The sequence below is a fragment of the Protopterus annectens genome, chromosome 5.part0, assembly GCF_019279795.1.
Source record: "Protopterus annectens isolate FY-2018-M chromosome 5.part0, PAN1.0, whole genome shotgun sequence".
NCBI classification, from domain to species: Eukaryota; Metazoa; Chordata; order Ceratodontiformes; family Protopteridae; genus Protopterus; species Protopterus annectens.
Window position 1 is genome coordinate 1,811,829,295 of NC_056735.1, and position 21,456 is coordinate 1,811,850,750.

Genomic DNA, 21,456 nt, shown 5'->3' on the forward strand with positions numbered 1-21,456 from the left:
AGCAGTATCTCAGAGGGGCCAAAAATTTGAGACCACCCAGGAGAGCTCCAACCCCTGCCTAGGACCTTAACTTTGCATTGGAGAAACTCACTCTACCTCCTTTCGAGCCAGCTGCAGCTGCAGACTTAAAATTTCTTTCCGGGAAAACAGCCTTCCTTTTAGCAATCACTTCAGCTAGAAGGATATCTGAATTACAGGCCCTTATGGCAGTGGAGCCTTTCATCATCTTTCATGCGGACAGGGTGTCACTCAGGACCAATCCATCATTCATGCCCAAGATGGTATCCAGTGTGGCTCTTAATTAGTCCATTCATTTGCCAACTTTCTTTCCCAATCCACAGAACAAAGGAGAGCGGATTCTGCATTCATTGGATGTACACAGACAACTTAGATTTTACTTGGACAGGATAAAATCTCGAAGAAAATCTGATCAACTGCTGGTAGCATTTGCTGCAGGGGCAGAGGGGAAGGCTATTTCAAAACAAACCATTTCTAAATGGATTAGCCATTGTATTCACTTCTTGTTATAAGCACCATGGAAAACCTATCCCCCAGGGGATCAGATCTCATTCCACCAGGGCTGCATCTACTTCTGCAGCCTTTCTCAGAGGTGTTCCTACCAGGGATATTCTAGAAGCTGCTACCTGGAGTTCAGTTCATACTTTCACCAAGCATTATCACTTACCAATTTTCTCTAAATCCAGAGCTGGCTTTGCCACTGCTGTTTTGCAGGGCCTTATAGCTGGTCCTAATGCTGTATAAATCCATCCTCCCAACCTTAGCTTTGGGAATCTACCCAGATGTAATGACTGCAACAGTGAAACACGATGAACATAGTACAGTTGTGTACACTTACCATAAATGTACATGTTTGAATGTATTCACTGTTGCAGTCCTGGTTATCCTCCCTCCAGCCCCCTGTTTTTCTTTTACTATACCTCTTCTTTCTTTTACTATGCTTAAAAGCCTTTTTAGTACATTTGCTTTTGTTTGGAGGTATATTTTTGTGTTTCTAATTATATATATATATATATTTTGCTCCCCATTTGAGGGGCACCTGACATCTGGGGCAAGCAAAACTGATGTAATGGCGTTGGCTGCATGTTTTATACCTTTGACGACCTGACGTCATGGAAAAAGGGACAGCAACCAACGCAGGACCCAAGACTTTGTTAATCAGGCCGACTGAGGGCAAGCTGCCAGCAGATTACCCAAATGAAATGACTCCAACAGTGAATACACTCGAACATCTACATTTATGGTAAGTGTACACAACTGTACTTTATCTGTATGGTAAGCAGTAGTGATGCTAGAATTAAAAAAAAAAAAAAAAGCTATCCTGCTGTGTTCTGGGTGTGGAGAATTTGCTTGGTCCATCCCTTCCCAGAGAATTTGAGTTTCAGAATGGGATTTGATAACCACTCCCAGTATGCAGTATAGTTCCTTGGTATCGGCTTTTATGTCACAAAAATATATACGGAGGAGGAGGCGGCCCAGGACAGAGCCCTGTGGGACACCACTGGTGACATTTTTATTGTTGTGGCGAGGTTTAGCTCACTAGAGCGAGTGGCTCGCAGTGACTTGGATTTCTTTAGGTGGAACATGTCAATCAATTCTGAGTTGGACATGGCTTTGTAAGTCAGACAGAGATCACCTCTGAGTAAGCGATATGCCACTGAGTACAGTTGGAGCTTTTCCAGTCGGGCTGCATAAGGCATATGTTTGAGGCCAGTAATCCTCTTGGTGAGGTACTTTTGTGGTCTTTCCAGCTGTTGTAAGTGTCTTGTGAGGTACATCCCAAATGGGGCATTGTACTCTATGATGGGTCTGATGAGTGACGAGTAGAGGGGGCGCTATAACCTCTTTATTTCTAGATGCGAACCCTTTAGTAATTAGATGGGCTACATAGAAGGATATCCTAACTACTTTGGCAATATGATTGTCAAAGGAGAGATTACTATCTGCCTGGGTCCCCAGATCTCTTATTACCTCTTCTGTATTAAGGGGGCCAAAGGTGGGGCAACCTCTGTGAGACAGATCTCTCTCTCCAGCAAGTTCTGTTGATGTCACACACCAGGTTAAGGTCCTTTGAGGGAGTGACCCATGTGCCATTTGGCTTGCGAATGTGCAGCTTTTCCATTAAAGCTAGGTCAGAGATTGCTCTATATGCAAGGCACAGGTCACCTGTGAGCAGTCTGTATGACATATAGTAAAGTGACAATGATTTCAGTCTGTCTGCATAAGACAGATCTTGGAGACCCTGAATTTTCTTTGTAAGGAGCTTTTGTGGTCCTTTAGTTTTATCGTGTAATTCAGCGAAGTAGATTCTGAACAGTAGGGGTCCCAGAACAGATCTCTGTGGAACGCCAGTGGTTAAGGGTCTGCTGGAGAAGGTTTAGTCCCCTATGTTGACCATATGAGTTCTATCATTGAGCCAGTTTGCAACCCACTTGACAGTATATGGGTTGATAACCAGCTGGATGAGTTTATTAATGATGCCTGCGTGGAGATTGTGTCAAAGGCCTTGGTTAAGTCTAGGTAGGCCGTATGCACAGATTTCCCTCGTCTAGGGCTTTGGTGATTGTCTCAAAGAAGTCCACCAAGTTTAACAGGCATGTTCTCCCCTTGACAGTGCCAAACTGGGTGGTGTTGAGCGTTTGTTGATTTCCTTTATTTTTGTTAATAAGGTCCATGATGATTCATTCCATGGCCTTGGAGATAAGGCTGGTCAGGGTAATGGGTCTATATTTCCTGAGATCCATGAATGCACCCATCTTTGTGCAAAGGGATAACAGTAGCTGGTTTCCATTCTGCTGGGACAAAGCCAGTGCTTAGGCTGTGAGTGAAAAGCATGCCCAGTGGTGATGCTAATTCCGGTTTTAACCAATGTAGAACACAGCCCGGGATGTTGTCTGGTCCCATAGAGACTGTGTTTTTGGCCTTAGAGAAGGTGTTTAAGACCTGCACTTCAGAAATACTAGGTGGGGGACAGGTGCTAGGGATGCTTTGGGATATATGTGGCAGGGACAGGAAAGAGAAGTTTTCACTGAACCAGTCAGCCAGCAGGTTTGCTATATCCACAGATTCTGTATATGTAGTAGCATTAACTATGAGTTCTTCGCAAATCTGGGCCTTATCTTTGGTGTTACGGATGTAACTAAAGAACGCCTTGGGTTATTCTTAGTTAGTGAAGCTAATTTGGATTCTTGGTTAGCTTTGGAGGACTTCACTAAGAGTCTTTGTTTAAGTTGAGGAGGGAGTGTTTCCAGTTTTGTGACCATTCCTTCCCACTCTTAGCAGTTTCTTTCTCCTATTGTATAGCCTAGTAATGGCGGTCATCCACCAGGCAGGTTTGTTTTTCCTTGAAGATCTTGCTTTGGTTCTGTAAGGTACAGCAGAGTCAATACAGTTGTACAGATGTTTGTATAAACCATTGGCGTATAACTCAGCATAGGTGTCTGTTCCATCAGTGCGGAGAGAGGCTATGAAGCTATTTATGCTGTCATGTAAGAGGTTGTAATTGGTCTTGGAGAAGTTTTTTAGTGTGGTTCTTGCTAAGGGGGGGGGTCTTATAGTTATTTCTAGTGAGACTGATTTGTGGTCAGCTCTCACCAGGGATGGGCGTACACGGGAGGTGGTGCAGCAGTCCCCCATATTGGTGAGCACCAGATCCAGGATGTTTGAGCCCCTTGTGGGTGTGTCAATCAACTGTTCCAGGGAGTTGGAGTTAACGAAGTCCAGGAGCCTTTGGGCAAGTGAGTTAGAACATGTATAATTTACCCAATCAATGGATGGATAATTAAAAGGCATCCAATATCAGGGTGTTTGGTTGCATCTTGATTGACTCAAGTAGATCCAAATAGACTGAGAGGATGTCCTGATTCATGGAGGGGGTCCTAAACCTGGCAATGACCTGAAGAGGGGTCTTAACTACAGTCAGTTGCACTTGAAGTAATTCAAGGGAATCATGCTGTTTTAACTAATCTGCAGGTGTATTTATCTTTTTATGAATATTGATAACTACCTCCTTTAGTTGTCTTGCCTTCAGTTTGTGGTCTGAACATGTGGAAGGAAATGTAACCTGGCAAAGCTGGGGTGCTCTCCGCAACATTAAACCAGGTGTCCGTGACTCCACAAATGTCAGCATATTCCAAGGTGAAGACTGAATGAGTGCAGTTTCTGGTTTAGACTCCTAGCATTTAGCAGCATAACCTTGAGGTTGTTTTTAGAAAGTATTTTTACGTCTGGAATTTTGTTCTTGTGACATTGCCTAAAAAATGCACTATGGGAGTGATAAGAGCCATAGCTAGTAACTGAAATCCCAGGGGTGACAGATGAAGACGGTCTCTGGCTAAGCATCATGGTCTGTTGACCATGTCATCCCAGGCTGACAGATACTGGATCCCCTTTTAATGACACCAGAAACCAAGTCATTTGTTAAAGTCAATCATTTTTTGTTTGTATTGAGGTATCATCCTAGGCGAAGGTAAAATACTGCTTAAGGCTAGGGACATACCTGCCTGCAACACATAATCAGGGAGCTCAGTCATGTTTCTCTTCATATAGTCCAGTGAGGTACATCTCAAGTTGTTCACACCAACATGGATTATGATGGAGTCATAACAGTGCCTGTTGTTGAGAGAGTTGAGTGTGTGTGTGATGTGGCAGATCGTGTCACAGACAGCTGACCCTGACTTTTCCCTTATCCAACTTGATGAGAGGGACATGGGTGTGTTTCACAATTGTTTCGCCTATGACTAAGATGTTTGTTTTTGTGGTATGCCTTAGGGGCTTGACTGATGAGACTCTGTTATGTGTTTAGTGCTATATTGTGTGTACTATGTTCTCCAGAGGATGTATTATGTGATTTGTGTTTGTGTTTGAGTAAGCTTCTGGTAAGGACCGCCACATATGTAGATTTGTGTGTTGTTGGTTTGGTAGGTACAGGAGGTGAGGTGTGCATGCTGACAACCTGCTTAGTATCAAATGAGCAGACTGATGAGGGAGAGACCCTGGATTCTAGGTTCTTGCTATAGATGCATCTCTTGGATAATGAATTTGTGTGGACTAGAAGTGGATTGTTGGCATACATGCTACATTGCCTCAGAATGCCCATGTCGACCAGGCTGGCTGGAGGAAACTGTAGGAACCTGTCTGTTCATAATACTAGGTAAGTTGATGGGGTCAGAAAACAGGGAGAGGACAGGAAGGACCAGGTAAAGTAGAGGACAGGAGAAGTGGACAAAAAATATGAAGGGCTAGTGGATAGGATCTGTGTTGGTATCTCTGGAGCTTCGTTGACTGTGTCACCTGTCAGTGAGGGACAAATGCGAGAGCTCACCTATGGAGCACCAGTAGAGTACTAATGGAAAATTTGCAAGCAGAAGTGTTTGCATCTATAACTGGCAGTGGTGAACACTGCTGATCGGCAGGTAGCGATGTGCAAACAAGCACAGACACGGTGCTTATGTAGCAAACAAGAGCAAACTGATTTAAACAAAATAACCAATAAAAAGCTGAAAACTGAGCCCTGTTCCAGAAGCCTTCAGTCAGATGAGTTCTAACTGCCCACATCTGTCACTAGGGTGCAGGGGAACCCTCTCCAACAAAAGATGGCCTGGTTTAGTGCTCAGTTATACAAACAGAATTAGATTCAGCAGGTCTGAATCTAGTGTATGCTGCAGCAAACAAAGTGCAACAATTTCAAGAAAAAAACAGCACAAATAAGCAGTGATATGGTAAAAATGCAGTTCAAGACTGCAATATACAGTGTAAAATCCTGCTTAAATTTTGCAGAGATCAGCGGATGCCTTGGATTGATCATGTAAATGCAGCAGAACAGTAGCTGGTCGCCAAACTCTGTGAAGCTTTGCCAAAACTAGAGCAAATGCACAGAAGTATGGTGCTTATGTAGCAAATGAGAGCAAACTGATTTAAACAAATTAACCAATAAATCGGATGAGTTTTAACTGCACACTCCTGCCACTAGGTTGCATGGGAACCCTGTCCAATAAAAGATGGCCTGGTTTAGTGCTCAGTTATACAAACAGAATTAGATTCAGCAGGTCTGAATCTAGTGTATGCTACAGCAAACAAAGTGCAGCATTTTCAGAAAACAAAGCAGTTCAGATAAGCAGGCACAATAAGCCTTTAACCAGCAACTCCCAGCTCAGAAGGGTAGAGGCTACTGTCTCCTCCCACAAGAGTGTAGACCATAAAACTTCTTGATGTAAAACAACTGGCCTGAGGCCCAAGTGCTTAAACCAAAACTAAGAGGTTTAGAATAACATTTACAATTTAATCAGGCTACTAACAAGCAGTAGTAAATGTAGCAGAATAAATGCAGTTGAACTCAGTTTTAAGAACAAGCAGCAAAAGCAAAATAAAGTAGGAAGAAACACAAATACAGTAAAAGCAGCTGAATAAAGTGCAGTTTTTTTAAGTTAAATGGGAAGGGTTGGAAACCGAAGATAATTAAAGGCTAAGAAACTAAGGAGGTGGGCCTTCCCAAATGATCTCTCTGTACTCAGTAGAATGAGCTGATGCGATGGGACTGGGAGAAGTGTCCAAAATCAGATTTTATAGTAGGGGTGAGCATCTGAAAAGCCACCTAGTTTAAGAATACAACAACAGTTAGGTGGGTGCATGGGAAAAATAAAATGCAGACAGAGATCAGCAGTATTCAGGCAGAGTACAGCAAGCAAGCCAAACAATTACTCCAGTTAAATAGAGATAATGTGTAGCTTAATGAGGAATGCTATTTCTCAGCTTATCCCACTAATTAGCTGATGTTGTTCACTGTTTACAAAGGAATTATTTGCTAACTTTTCTAACTGATACTAGCCAAGACCTCTTAAAACTCCAGCAAAACAGAAAAGTTAAAACAAATGTAGTACAGGAATAATCTGTAAAATATAAGCAACCAAACCTATTTCAATTCAAAATAAAATGCAGACAGAAATCAACAATATTCATCAGAGTACAGCAAGCAAGCCAAACTCTGTAAGATATGGAAGAAGTTTAAGTTGTTTGCATAGCATTTACTTAATGCAAAGTAAGAACACCAATATATATATATATATATATATATATATATATATATAAGTGACCCTTTAAAGAGCCTGCGTATTGTTATATAATTGAATTTTGTGAAGTTACATAACAGTTGTAAGCTTCTATAGATAAGTTGATTTTTCCAGAATAACTGCAGCGTAGTAGTGGCAAATATTAAATTTGAGACTGCAGTTAAAGTTCTTTCCATGTTGGGTCAAGGGATGTTCTGCTTGACTGCATTAATGAGATGTTGCAGCATTTTCTAGGTATGTGAATAAGTATATATATATTATAATGAAAGTGAAATACGGGATGCACATGTATTTTCAGTTTATATTTGAAAGTAGCTTGTGAGCAAAGTCATGTTTGCTGTAAATTGTTACACTGAGCTGGAATTGTCAGGTTAAGAGCTTCTTTTTGTTGAGGATTTCCTTCGTAGGTGAAACTTCTTTTAAATAGGATGCTGTTTTTATTTATTGCAGAGTACAACACCGAAGACATCAAAGAGTAAAAACGTGGACTCGACATGTGGACATCTTCACCAAGGATTTTATCTTTGTTCCAGTTAACGAAGAGCAAGTCTTTTTTATCTTTTGGATACTTATGTTGCATAGCTGTGGACTTGTTTAGTGACACATGAAAGTGTTCTGCTCAGAAAAAAAAACATATTTTGGTTTAATTCTTAGAATATCAGTAATGGATGAAGTGGTAAAATATTGCTACATAAGTGTTATTATTTTTCAAGATGTTCATTTCCTGGTTCTAACATATAGAAGTACAAAGAAACCACCTCAAGTACAGTTCATTGCAGTAGTTCTGCAGTACTGCCAAGTATTGTACTTTGCTGTAAGAACCCGGGTGGGATTCTTAAGCTGCTGTGGTAACACAAGCTTTGCGCAGTAAAGAATTTGATGTGCATCTTGCCAAGATATCCATGTGCAGTCTGGCCTGGGCATACTTCATAATGTAGTAGGAAAGTTGATTTTCACAAACAAAATGTAACCAAACCAAGTAGTATAATAAATCTGAGGAACTTTGTGGATATATAACATGGTCTGTGCAAGTGATAGGATCTAGAGCAAAGTTCGTATACATGTGTAATAATGAATGCTGTGAATGAGTCATGTGAATGTGTGCTATTGCTTATGATGCCAACACACATCTGAGCAGACTATTCAGAGTGAGATCTGTGGCACTAAAAAAAGACATATTGATCAAGAGTTTGATAAAATACACATATAAAACGTATAAACAACCACTTTCCATGTTAGCTTGGTCTTCAGCTGTGAGTGGAGGTGTTAATAGTAACAAAAGTATAACTGTGCAGTACAGGAATGATCAGCATATTATGCAGTTGTCCAGATTTGCATATTGTCATGCATGTAGGTTACATGCAGTTAGTTACACAACCAACATAAGAGCTATCTAAGGGTGAAGGCACACAATGTGTTTGGCAAGTAAACAGGTATGCAGTGAGCCATGTAAAGGTCACTACTAGCTGAAATGTATGATACTGGTATAATAAAAAAAAGTTTACTTTTAATAAATGAAAATAAGTGTTGTGGCAAGCCTAGATAAAAAAAAAAAAGTTAAGCTTGTATGAGGGCAGGTTACTGGAATATTATTCATTATAGGGGTTCCTGTCAACCCCCCTACACACACACACACACACACACACACACACACATGCACACACTTGCATACACACTAAAAGTTCTGTCCTAAAATTAGACCTCAGCAGCAGTGCTATAGAGAGAGACTGTCTTGCCTTTTGGGACTGCTAAATGCCATCAGGTCTGGCAAAAGCCAAGCATTTTCCCAATTAAAAAAATATAGGGTCCTTTAGCAGCCTAATAACACTCAAACTGAAACAGATCCATGCAACACTGCTTTACAAAAACTGCTTCTCCTCTACAGACTGCTTTGCGTCAGCCAGGTCTGACAAAAGCCAAATGTTTCTCCGAGTAAAGAATGAAGAGGTTTTATTTTTAGAACTGATGAATCCCCTGCACAGACTGCTGTATGTGTGTGAGCCATTGTTTGCATTGCACTAAATTTCAAACTTGTTCATGCCATTTTCACAATTACTGCCTTTGCGTCAGATGTTCAACCTGGAAGCTCCTACCTGTACTCAAGTTGTAATAATTGAGCACTTAATGGTGATATATTCAAGCATATCTACCATTTCCAGTACACCTGATAATTCTGACTTGACTCTATGAAACGTACTTCAGTCAAAGCTACTTTGCATTACAGTAGTTAATCCTGGTAAATACAGTTAATATGAAATTAAACTGTACAGTAATTACCAATCAAAGCAGAGAAACTTATTCTTTGTTTCCAGCCAGTTGATTGATGCTTAGCATACCATTACTTGAAGGTTGCCAGTGTGTTATATTTGCAGTTAGACTTGGAGAAGTGTGAGAAGATGAAGGTTGCATTTTTATTTCACATTGTTTTTCTGTCAAGTTGTCTGTACAGTCTTAAAGTTGTGCGAATGTGTCCATAAAAAAAAAAGTGTGTGTGTGTATATATATATGTATATATATATATGTGTGTATATATATATATATATATATATATATATATATATATATATATATATATATATATATGTGTGGGCGGCACAGTGGTGTAGCGGTTAATGTTGTCACCTCACAGCAAGAGGTTCTCCGGTTCGATTCTCGGCTGGGGTGCCTTCTGTGTGTTTGTGTGGGTTTCCTCCGGGTACTCCGGTTTCCTCCCACATTCCAAAGACATGCATCTGGAGCATTTCTCCCCGGGCCTCCGCTGAAAACAGGCTCTGTGGAACCTAGTTGGACATTCCCGGTCAACAAATGTAAAATAAATAAATAAATAAATAAATGTGTGTGTGTGTGTGTGTGTGTGTGTGTGTGTGTGTATATATATATATATATATATATATATATATACACACACACACACACACACACACACATCTACTTCTAAAATTAAAACGTTCACAAGTTTGAATTTCTTATGGTCAAGACCATAAGATCGAACTTGTGAAAGTTCAAACTGTTTAAATGGAGATTGCTTTACAGGGCGGAACAGTATATTTACCATTTTCCTTACTGTAGTGCGATCTTGGAGTTGGTATATTTAATTAGCAGGGGCTGCAGTGGAGCTTGAGATCCTGCAAAAAATGTAAAGAAAAAAAAAATATATATATATATATAAAATAATAATCTGTCTGTGACTGCAGCAAACCACTTTTCTAACCTACTGCTGAACTAATAATATTATGTCACAAGTCCTAGTGATCAGAAGTTACCTCCCTTCACAGCATCTTTTATTTTGTATGCTTATTAGTGTGTGCTTTCATACTGTCTGAGATTGACGATTCCACAGATATTTCTTGTAATTGAGACAATTACAGGAACTGTACATAAAACCAGATGGTTAATCTGACCAGTTTGGTTTGAAGACCCTGTTGAACACTCAGCAACAGAAACTCGACTCCAGTGGAACTGTGAGCCATGCAAAAGACATGAAGCTGTAGTTAACAATAATATTGGACTTGCCACCAGTGTTGTTCATGATAGGAAACGTCTGCTACACAAACAAGACCAGTAGGAAAATGCACTGGACTGTGTTGTATTGTCTCTCAGGCAAATTGTGTGTGTGTGTATATGTATGCATGTATGTGTATATATATATATATATATATATATATATGTATATATATATATATATATATATATATATATGTATATACACCGACACACACACACACGTGTCTAATCAAACATCGAGCACTCATAAGAGTGACTGAAGAAAGAACAATCACTTTAAAATGAATCTAAAAGGATTTTAAACAAAGAAAAAATTAAAACCAACTTTTTTCATGGGTGGGGGGGCAGCCTTCCAATTATATAACTCTGAGATCTCATAGCAGCAGGGTAAGGGCACATTCCCTTACTCTGCCACACCATGATCATATACAAAAGTCTCCCAGCAAAAATTCCTTTGAAAACAATGTTTCTTCATATGAGTGATCGCTGTTTTGACCTGCAACTATTTATATATATATATATATATATATATATATATATATGTGCATGTGTATCTGTCTACCTATGTATATCTGTATGTATATATGTGTGTATAGAAATATATATATATATATATGTATATATATACACATATATATATATAGAGAGAGAGAGAGAGACTCTGTGTGTGTGTGTGTGTGTGTGTGTGTGTGTGTGTGTGTGTGTGTGTGTGTGTGTATGTATATATATATATATATATGTATATATATATATATATATATATATATATATATAGAGAGAGAGAGAGACAGACAGATACATAGTTTGGGAAGGTGGTGACTTGCCCTCATGTTGTGGGTGCAAGGGGACTTTACCCCTGCAAAAAAAAGTTGCTTTATGTGTTGTGAACTTGAAAGTATCACTATTTAAATAGTGACTTCCCAAGGTTTTAGATGCCTTGGTGGGTCAAATAATTGCTCATTGAGTAAATGAGATGCACTTACTTATAGTAAAACAATCTGTATCCTGTGCATGTTCTACATAAGCAAAAACTTGTTAGATGGCACCCTTAGTTTTCATCTTCCCAGTCCTACCTATCCTCTATATCATTTCTTTTTTACCAACCCACCTGTTCAGAAAGTATCACATCCCTTTCATCCCTTAGGCATACCTAGGGAAAAAAAATTTCTATCCAGGCATGCTGAAGCTAATTTTCAGGGTGGCCACTGCATGTTAACTGTGACTCTTCAGTGAGGAAATCTAATAATTGCTGAAAATAAAGCTGATAAAAGAAGTCAGTTTGGTTTAAATTTAGGTCCTGGCTTAAAATTATTCTGACTGTAAGTCAACTAAGAAAAAATTTTAGAGATTGCCAAGATGGCCACACATTGCATAGCACAGTATCTGTAGCTGTCCCAGTGTGAAATAGAAACGCAGCAGAGAAGTCCAGTAGACTTTTGTGTTTATGGGTAAAATTCAGTAGCTGGCTGTAGGTGTACTTGCCTTGGATGCCAGGAAAAAAGAAATACAGAGAACCTGAAAGAAAATCAGTTATAGAAGGTAAGGAAAAAACACTGACTAGGAAGAGTACTACAGCTGTTCAACAAAAAGCAGTGAAAGCTCCAGACGTGACTTCGAGTAACCTAGGGAAAGTGTAAGACAACTGTACACAGACCTGATTAAAATAAAACAAAACAGTGATGGATTATATCAACCTAAATAACAAAAGGCTGGAAAAACTGGAAGAAGCTTTAAACAGGTATTCAGCTGAGGTTATAAAAACTGCAAAAATCAGAGATCAAAATGAAGAAATGTCTGGCTGAATATGAGACTGCTCAAGAAGAAATGTTAAAAAAATAGAATTAGAGCACATAGCATGCAGGGAAAAGATGAGATTTTCTGCTGTATCAGAGAAGGTAGAAGAAACAGACTGTATTAATTTTATATGAAAGCACAAATAAGCAGCTGGACTGGTATTCCACAGCAGGAGTTGTTAACTGAAAGGCACATTATGTATATGTTCCAAACCTGGCTATGAGAAAGCAACTTAAACCTTTAATAGTAAAGATGTAATCCTGTCAGCAGGAGTTGATTCTGACAAAACTGTGGCAGAAGTATTAAAAGTAGGCAGCAGAGTGTTTGTGTCGAATGTTTACAGTGTACACCAGGCAGAAGAGGAGTAAATGTATTCCACTATTCAAGGAATGTCAAGAAGCAGGCATGAGATTCAAACTGCTGTACCCAGCTATTTTCAAAATATTCTTTTCTGGAGGGAGAAAATAATTTTTTGATGCAGTACATGTTAAGGAGGAAGTACAAAAGTCTGTCCGACAAGAATTGAGCTGTGAAACAGGAAGAGATTCTGCTGATTGTTTGACTGGTAATAAAGACCACACAGAGACTGTGCCAGTGAAACCTTTTCTAATGTTTTCAGCGGAAAATGCTTGAGATAGGCAAAAAAGCACAAGAGTTGACTAGAAGAATTGAGAGTATGTTGGAAATGAATCAGAGGCAGGATTTGGAAGACGGAGATGACCAGGAGTAAAACCAGTAACTTTGAAATTGACAAATGTGGGATTACAGTTATATTTGTGAAACATGATAGAACAAGAAAATCTAGAAATATTGGTCTTTTTTGACTTTGATAAACTTCTAGGAGAGACTGAAGCATATGCTGTACTTCACATCATTAATGTTCAGAAAATTACTTAGGAGAGGGGGCGAGTGGGAAGAAAGTTAACTGTAAATAAAACAACATTTTTTCTTAAGCTTTATTTTTATAGTGCATGATTTTCTTTGCATCCTGTTCAGTAACGTTTTCTCAGTTATTTTAAGTGGAATGAGGATACTGATATAAACAGGTGCTCCTGTTTTTCTTCTCTCTTTCTCCTTGTTCCGGTTTAAGAAATATGGGCACTGCATTTTTAAAAAAAGAAGAAAAGTGTGGTCAAAAGAGCATGACAAAAGAAAAATTGATGTATGTTTTCTCATACTTGCATAGGGGAGTGACAGGATTAAAGTCCTTAGCATGATCTAGTAACACTTTTTAAGAGAAAGCAAGTAAATGGCAAATAACATTGAATATTGTAAAGTTTTTTTTAAGCAAATAAGTGTATGCTTACTAGCATTTGTGTATTTGGTCCTCATGTCTTCATCTGATTAAAAGAAATGGCTAGGAGGTAATGTTTCCTGAGAGCATTCAAGTGTTTACATAGCTGAGAGAGCTATAAAGATGAGACAAAATCAGAAAGCACTTAGTAGAAGGCCAGATTGTACCATGCGTCTTCATGTGGATATAATTTCTTTTAGGTTAACCCAAGTTTGTGAGTGTGGCTGTAAATTTGTGATGCATGTTGCTATAAGGAGAGTAAAACTTCAGTACTTGAAGATGTACAAAGTTTTGTGTTAGTATTAAGTTAATAGGTTTTAGGGTTATCGGGGTGTGTGTGTGTGTGTTTTTTGTTTGAGGTCTTTCAACAAAACAAAAAGTTTTGTAAGTTGTGACATAGGCTCAAATGGATATGACAAGAAACAACTGTATAAAATATCAACCTGGCAAACAGTGTATGCATGTAACACAAAAGCTGGAAATAGACACTTAACAGAAAAGCTGTTATACACAAAAGGTGGGAATAATAACTTTTTAACACAGTAATGCTTTATGTAATGTCTGATGTTAAGTTGTCAATCTCGCCTTCATTCTTGCTGGATGGGTTCGGAGCCGATCCTCGGCTCCGACTCGGCACTTGCTTTAGCTCGAGAACTCCTTTTACCAGCTCGAGGCAACCCTATATCCCATGATGCAAGGCGGAACTACCTCAGATCTCGTTTGCCGCTTAGCGAAAGAGGTCTCCTTTGCCAGCTGAGGTAAGTTTTTTCTTAGTCAATTAAGAAAAAGTGTAGTTAGGGGTTTATTTTCCCTGTTAGTGTTAGTGTAGTCTGTAATTAGTTACAGCCCACCCTATTCCCTATTTTTCAACCTTTTATAAACTTTTTATAAGTTTTGTCTAAAGTAGTTTAGTCAGGCCTAGTCCCTTTCTGTTTTCCCTTCCTGTGTGCTTGTGTAAGGGATTAATTTGTGTGTTTGTTGGGACTGTTTGTGTTCTATCCTTCTAGGATGTCTAAAGAAGGCAAGGTCTCAGGCTTCAAGAAGTGTGACCAGTGCTGTCAGAAAATGTCTCTGACAGGCGGTCACACTTCTTGTGTTTATTGCCTGGGGCCTTTGCACCTGCAGGACTCCTGTGCGTTGTGTCATGCTTTTAGCCAGAGAGTCCTGCAGGAAAGGAGGAACAAACTAATCCTCCGAGGTTTACTTAAACCTGAAGGTTCTCCTCCTAAATCAGGGTCAGGAAAACCTCTTAAGCCACCGAAGGTTCAGGCTACAGTGTCCAAGCCTCCTCCGGTGGCTCCGGCTCCGTCGGAGCCGATATCGGCTCCGGCTGGAGTCGATACTTCTACTCGAGTAGTGGGTTCAGTGCCGGCCGGCTCCGATACCCTGACTACTGTGGCCTTGTCGGCTCCGGCTGGAGCCGACACTTTATCCAGCATCGGATACTTTTTTTCTCGGCTCCATCTGGAGTTCTAGGGACTTCGGCTCCGATGGCTTCGACCCGTAAGAGATCTCGGTCCCCCTCTATTATGAGTATCCATTCGGCTCCGGGATCTCCTCTTTTGTCGGAGCGGAGCCATCGGAGCCGATCTTCGAGATCTTCCAGGCTGTCTGACCACGACTTGGAGAGGGTGGTAAGCAGGCTGTTGAAGTCTCAGGCACTGGCCCAAATGCTCCATAGCCCGTCTCAACAGACTTCGGCTATAGCCCCAATTCTTGAACTTCCTCCTCCGACTCCACACCAGAGTTCGGAGCCGGAGCTTCTTGGGACAGCGACTGTTTCGATGCCGGAGCCGATACATCCTTCGGCTCCGTCGTCCTCGGCTCCGATCTCCTCCTTGAGACCTTCCTTGGAGGGATCCGGTCATCGGGTTTCCACTGTCGGCTCCGAGGGGGCTAGTGGCATCGGACCCTTGTCCGACCCCGCTCTCCCTCTCGGGGCTTCGGCTTTGGTAAGCTCGGCACCGACATCGGCCTCGGAGCCTTCTCTCTCCTTGGAGCTGACCATTCCTGTTTCTTCGGAGCGGGTGTGTTCCGGTCTCCCAGGGAGAGGAGCCTTTGAGGTGATGAGGAGTGTCCTGGCCTCTGAGCCTGGTCAACGGTCTATCCCTCTAGCTCCTCCCTCATCAGTGCCTGCAGATGCCTCTTGCCAGCCTCTTGCTCTCAGGCCCAGGGATCCATCGCCCCAGGTTTCCCCACTGGGAATTTCCTCCTCTTCCGAGTTTTCTCCTGACCCTGCAGGGGAACCCCCTCGGAAGAGGACGTGTAAGAGGAAACACACAGACTCCCCTGAGTCTACTACATCTGATACCGACTTAGATGAGTCGGAGGGTTCCCCACGGTCCCCTCTGAGGATGTCTCCTTTTCAGACATCCTTGAGCTCCTCAAACAGAGGGGAATTGGCCCTCCATTGACCCCTCCGAGGATGAGTCTGTATACCTGGAGGCTTTGGATCCCGACCCTCCACCTCCTGGGTCTCCGCCTTCGACCCACTCATGCAGGTAGTGGCTCGAAGGCGTGAAGCTCCAGATTCTGTGGAACCTGTCCCCAGGAGACCATCCAAGTTCATTACAGCCCGTCGGATAAACAGTTCCTTTCCAAAGGTGTCTCTGTGGATGCTATGGTGGTGGCGGCCACTAAGAAGGAACTGGCGGATCCTTCAGTACCTGTCCATCCTCCTAATAAGGATTCTAGGACCATGGACAGGTATGGAAAGCGGATGTTTTCTTCAGCGACCTTTGCTAATAGTTCGCTGAATTACCTTTGTCACTTCACCAGGCTTCAACGAGATATTCTCAAAGAACTGGGTGAAGTAGTCCAGGATCCTTCTGCTGCTGGGGCTCAGGAAAAGATTGCCTCACAGCTTGCTATCCTGAATTCCATATCTAACTCCTCTATGCGGCTCATATCTTATGCAGCCGATGGAGCGAGCAGGGCCGCAGGCACAGGAGTTGCTCTTAGTCGCCAAGCCTGGATGCGGCTGTGTAATTTTATGGACCCTTTAAGGCGTCCTTCACTAATACCCCTTTGACGGTTCGGCTTTGTTCGGGCCTCAAGTGAAGGATACCTTGACCAGGTGTGAGCAGGACGGTAAGACTCTTTCTGCCGTTGGAGTCCAGTTTTCCACTCCTTCTAGACCATATCCCAAGGGTCAGAAAGGGGAAGATGTGGTTCCGTAAAGCCCAAGGAGCTACACGGACACACGTGGTCAGTTTACCCCCAGAGGCAGAGGGGTAACAATAATAGACGCCCTAGAGGCAGGGGGGGTCCTCAGAACCAGGGCAACAGGGAGTCTCTTCCTGAAAAGCCCTTTCAGCATCTCTGAGGTGTTGCCCGACTGTCCACCCTTGGAGGCAGTCGAGTGAAGGATTTGACTGTACCCAGTAGCCTCGCAATCCCTATCCCAAGAGAAGTGGGTACAGTCGATTATATCCGAGGGTTACATGATCCCCTTCAAGGTTTCCGTACCTCTACAATCCCTTCCAGACATCTCACCCGGTCCAAGGGATATGGCAGAACAGGAGGTTTGAAAACTCCTAGAAAAAGAGCCGTCCAGACAGTGCCCGGCAGACCAAGTAGGATCCGGCGTCTACTCAAGATTCTTTTGGTCCCCAAAAGGACGGGAGAGTGGAGACCAATATTAGACCTCAGCAATCTGAACAGATTTGTCAAAAGGCAAGATTCGGATGGTCACGCTCAGTCCATTCTGCCCTTTCTGGGCAAGGACAACTGGATGTGCTCTATAGACCTTCAGGATGCGTACTATCACATAAAGATTCACAGGCGCTCCAGGAGGTTTCTCCGCTTTCGCTAGGGACGAGTCATTACCAATTCAGAGCCCTGCCCTTTGGCCTCACTTCAGCCCCAGAGTGTTTACCAAATGCATGGCAGTGGTCACAGCTCACCTGAGACGTCGAGGATTCCAGGTGTTTCCTTATTTGGACGACTGGCTCCTCTCCGCCACCACCAAGTGTCAGCTTCTTCAGTCCAGAGACTACACCCTACAGCTTTGCAAGAATCTGGGAATTTCAGTAAATTTAGAAAATCTTCTCTGCTGCCTTGCCAATCTATCACCTTTATAGGCGCAGAGTTAAATACCGTCAAAATGTTAGCCAGACTAACAGATCAAAGAATTCTGGACATCCAAAAATTTGTTCGGCTTCTGTTACAAAGCAAAAAGATCAAAGCCAGGTTTGTCCTGAAAGTTCTAGGTCTAATGGCTGCGGCCATTGTTCTTCTACCACTGGCTCGCTTTCACATGCGTCTCCTACAGTGGATGCTTTTCACACAGTGGTCATATCACGATCTTCAGATGAGACACGAGATCTTAGTGACACAGTCTTGCAGGGCTCATCTGGGCTGGTGGATATCCTCCTCTCTTCTTCATCAGGGCCGACCCTTTGTTCCCCCTCCTCCAGTTGCCACAGTCACCACAGATGCCTCCCTGATCGGGTGGGGGGGGCATTATCAGGGCAGGATGGTCCACGGGACGTGGCAACCTATAGAATACCATCTGCACATAAATGTCCTGGAGATGAGAGCAGTACTTTTAACGTTGCAAGCCCTCGACGACTTTCTTCCCACGGGGACTATTGCAGTACAGACGGACAACATGTCTGTGGTCTGGTACATCAACAAACAGGGCGGAACCAGGTCCTATCCCTTATGTCGAGAAGCTCTCAGACTTTGGCAATGGGCGATCTCTTCTCAGCGGTTTCTGATAGCAACGCACATCCCCGGCAGGTCCAACCTATTGGCGGACAGGCTAGGCAGATCTATTCTGATGCCTCACGAGTGGTCTCTCAATCAATCTGTAGTGGATCAGATTTTTCTGAAGTGGGGCACTCCTTGTTGCGATCTTTTCGCTACCCCTCAAAACAACAAGTGCCCAGACTATTTCACTCTATTTCCCCTTCCAGGCCAACCCCTGAGAGACTCTCTAACCCAGGATTGGCCGCGGAGACTTCTTTATGCTTTTCCTCCTTTTCCATTGATTCCACAAGTCATTCAGAAAGCCACCATTTTGAGAGCCAAATTGATCCTCATTGCTCCCTTTTGGCCTCGACAGATTTGGTTTCCGTCTCTGCATCGTCACCTTCTGGTGCAGCCCTGGCATCTGGACCCAGTTCCGGATCTTTTGATCCACCAGTCGGGTCAGCAGCACCGGGCCGTTCATTCTCTCATCCTCACTGCTTGGTTGCTCCACTTCCTTCCCTAGCCAGGCTACCAATGATTTCTGACTCAGAGACATTTTAGTGTCTTCTTTGAAGTCGTCCACTAGGACTATATATGCTAGCAAGTGGCGACGGTTTTCGATTTGGCAAACTCCAGAAATATTGATCCTTTTACTGCTCCCGTACATTCTGTTTTAGATTTCCTAGCGGAGGTTTTTCATTCGGGATCCTCGTCATCTACAGTCAAAGTACAACTGGCTGCCATTTCCAAGTATCATGTTGGCTTGCATGACAATAACATCATGTCTCATAGATTATGCAAGGCCTTTTTGAGAGGAGTTTTTCTCCTAAAACCACCTATAAAGCATCCTCCTCCACAATGGGATCTAAACTTAATGTTAGCATCCTTGATACTGCCTCCTTTCGAACCGTCTGCTTCATGTTCTTTGAAGTTATTGACATGGAAAATTATATTTTTACTGGCTGTCACTTCTGCTAGAAGGGTTTCCGAGATTCAAGCTCTCTGTATTCGTTCACCTTATTTGGTTTTTCATAAGGACAGGGTATCGTTAAGAACTAACCCTTCCTTTCTCCCCAAGGTTGTATCTCAAACCAATATTAACCAATCTATAGAATTACCAGTCTTTTTCCCTAACTATTCTGACAGAGCTGAACAGAAATTGCATTTTTTGGATGTCCATCGTCAGCTCAGGTACTACTTGCATAGGACTAAACAAATCAGAAAATCGGACCAATTGTTTGTCTCTTATGCAGAAAACAGGTTAGGTCTTCCAGTTTCTAAAGTGACCTTATCCAGATGGTTGACTTCCACCATTTCCTATGTGTACTCTCTCAGAGGCAAGCAACTACCTTCTAAGCCAAAAGCACACTCGACCAGGAGTCTATCCACTTCTGCAGCTTTTCAGGATAGACTTCCCATTGATACCATTTGTGCAGCAGCTACTTGGGCCACGCCTCATACCTTTGTTTCTCATTACAAGTTGGATTTGGCCTCCAGAGATAGGGCCAGTTTTGGTTCCACAGTTCTCAAGAGTCTGTTCCATTGAGCCACCCGGGATACAGGTGCTAGGACGCGGTCCCATCCAGCAAGAATGAAGGCGAGATTGACAACTTAACATTTAGAAGTTATGTACCTACCATAACGTTCCATGTTAGTTGTCTTCTCTCGCCTTCTTTCTTGCGTCCCTCCCTCCTTCCCCCTGGCCTGGACAGATCTTGAAGAGTTCCTATTAGTTTGTTTCCTCTGGATCTTTGTTATGAGGACTTCTTTTAGGAAACTTTGTTGCTATTTTGGTTAGGATAACCTTTAGCAGGGTAAGTTAGCTGCCAAACGAGATCTGAGGTAGTTCCGCCTTGCATCATGGGATATAGGGTTGCCTCGAGCTGGTAAAAGGAGTTCTCGAGCTAAAGCAAGTGCCGAGTCGGAGCCGAGGATCGGCTCCGAACCCATCCAGCAAGAAAGAAGGCGAGAGAAGACAACTAACATGGAACGTTATGGTAGGTACATAACTTCTAATAAATGTCAATGGTCTTGCAGATAAATACAAAAAAAGAAAGACTACTGAACTGTATTTAAAAATGTAGAGTACTAATAGCTGTGTTACAGGAGTCACACATGGAAAGAACTGGACATTTGAATTTGATAAGGGTTGAGGAGGTTTGGATGGCTACATTCTCAGCCCCTCCCATATGGTATTAAAATGAGATTTTAAATTCTCTTTTGGATAGAGATTTAGTTTTTGGTCCCTATATTGCAGAGGTGACCAAAGGTGTGATGAAAGAGGTAAGCTGATAGAGGGAATCTCCAAGATTTTTCAGCCGTCAGAAGTTTTCAAGGGAATTCTGTGACTCCTCATCCAATTTTAAGATACAACGTAAACAGTCTCAACAATACAGGTAAGCAGATATTTAAGAAGAAATGTCAAGGGAGGGGGGATTCCAAGAAGAATTCCGGAAACTCCCAAAGCCAAGGATAATCCAGTAAGTCAGAATGACTGCTTAAAAGAGTTGTCTCCGCCCCCCCCCCCCCCCACCCCACGCTGGAAGCCCTTTTTTTTTCTTCCAGAAAATCTGAGTGTCCATTTTTCACTTTGGCAACAGGTAGTTTCAGACAGATGGATTCTGAAAATCGTTCAGTAAGATTACAGATGGCAGTGGGATGAAATTCCTCCTTTCCTGGGGGTAATTCCTCATCCTGCAGACCAAACTCTCTTGTTTCCACCTGTCCTCCTTCACGTTGCCCAAGGTGGTATTAGAAACTGTTGCACCTTCCCAGGTGGGAAAGAGGTTTTATTAAAAGATGTTTTAGTGCCAAAGAAAGAAATTGCCTGGAAACCAGTTCTGGAAATTATTTCCTAAACCTGTTTTTGTTAGTGCCCAAATTCAAAATGTTTTCTTGTAACATTAGATTTAAAATATAGTTATCACATTCCTATTCATCCAGACTTTAGGCATTTCTTAAAGTTGTGAGTGTCTGGATCACATTATCAATACTTTGCCTTATCCTTTTGACTATCCTCTGCACCAAGAGTGTTCAAAAAGTGTCTAGCTCCAGTTATAGTTCATTGCAATTTGCAGAGTATCA

General features: G+C 42.1%; 1 protein-coding gene across 3 annotated transcripts in view; it reads left to right on the forward strand.

Moving 5' to 3' along the window:
• SENP7 (SUMO specific peptidase 7) overlaps positions 1-21,456 on the forward strand; it is a 2,310,641-nt gene that overhangs the window by 1,805,925 nt on the left and 483,260 nt on the right. For all 3 annotated transcript variants that reach the window (XM_044071599.1, XM_044071598.1, XM_044071600.1), the window contains exon 18: positions 7,536-7,628. In XM_044071599.1, the coding sequence (XP_043927534.1) occupies positions 7,536-7,628 (93 nt within the window). The remainder of the gene's footprint in view (positions 1-7,535; positions 7,629-21,456) is intronic.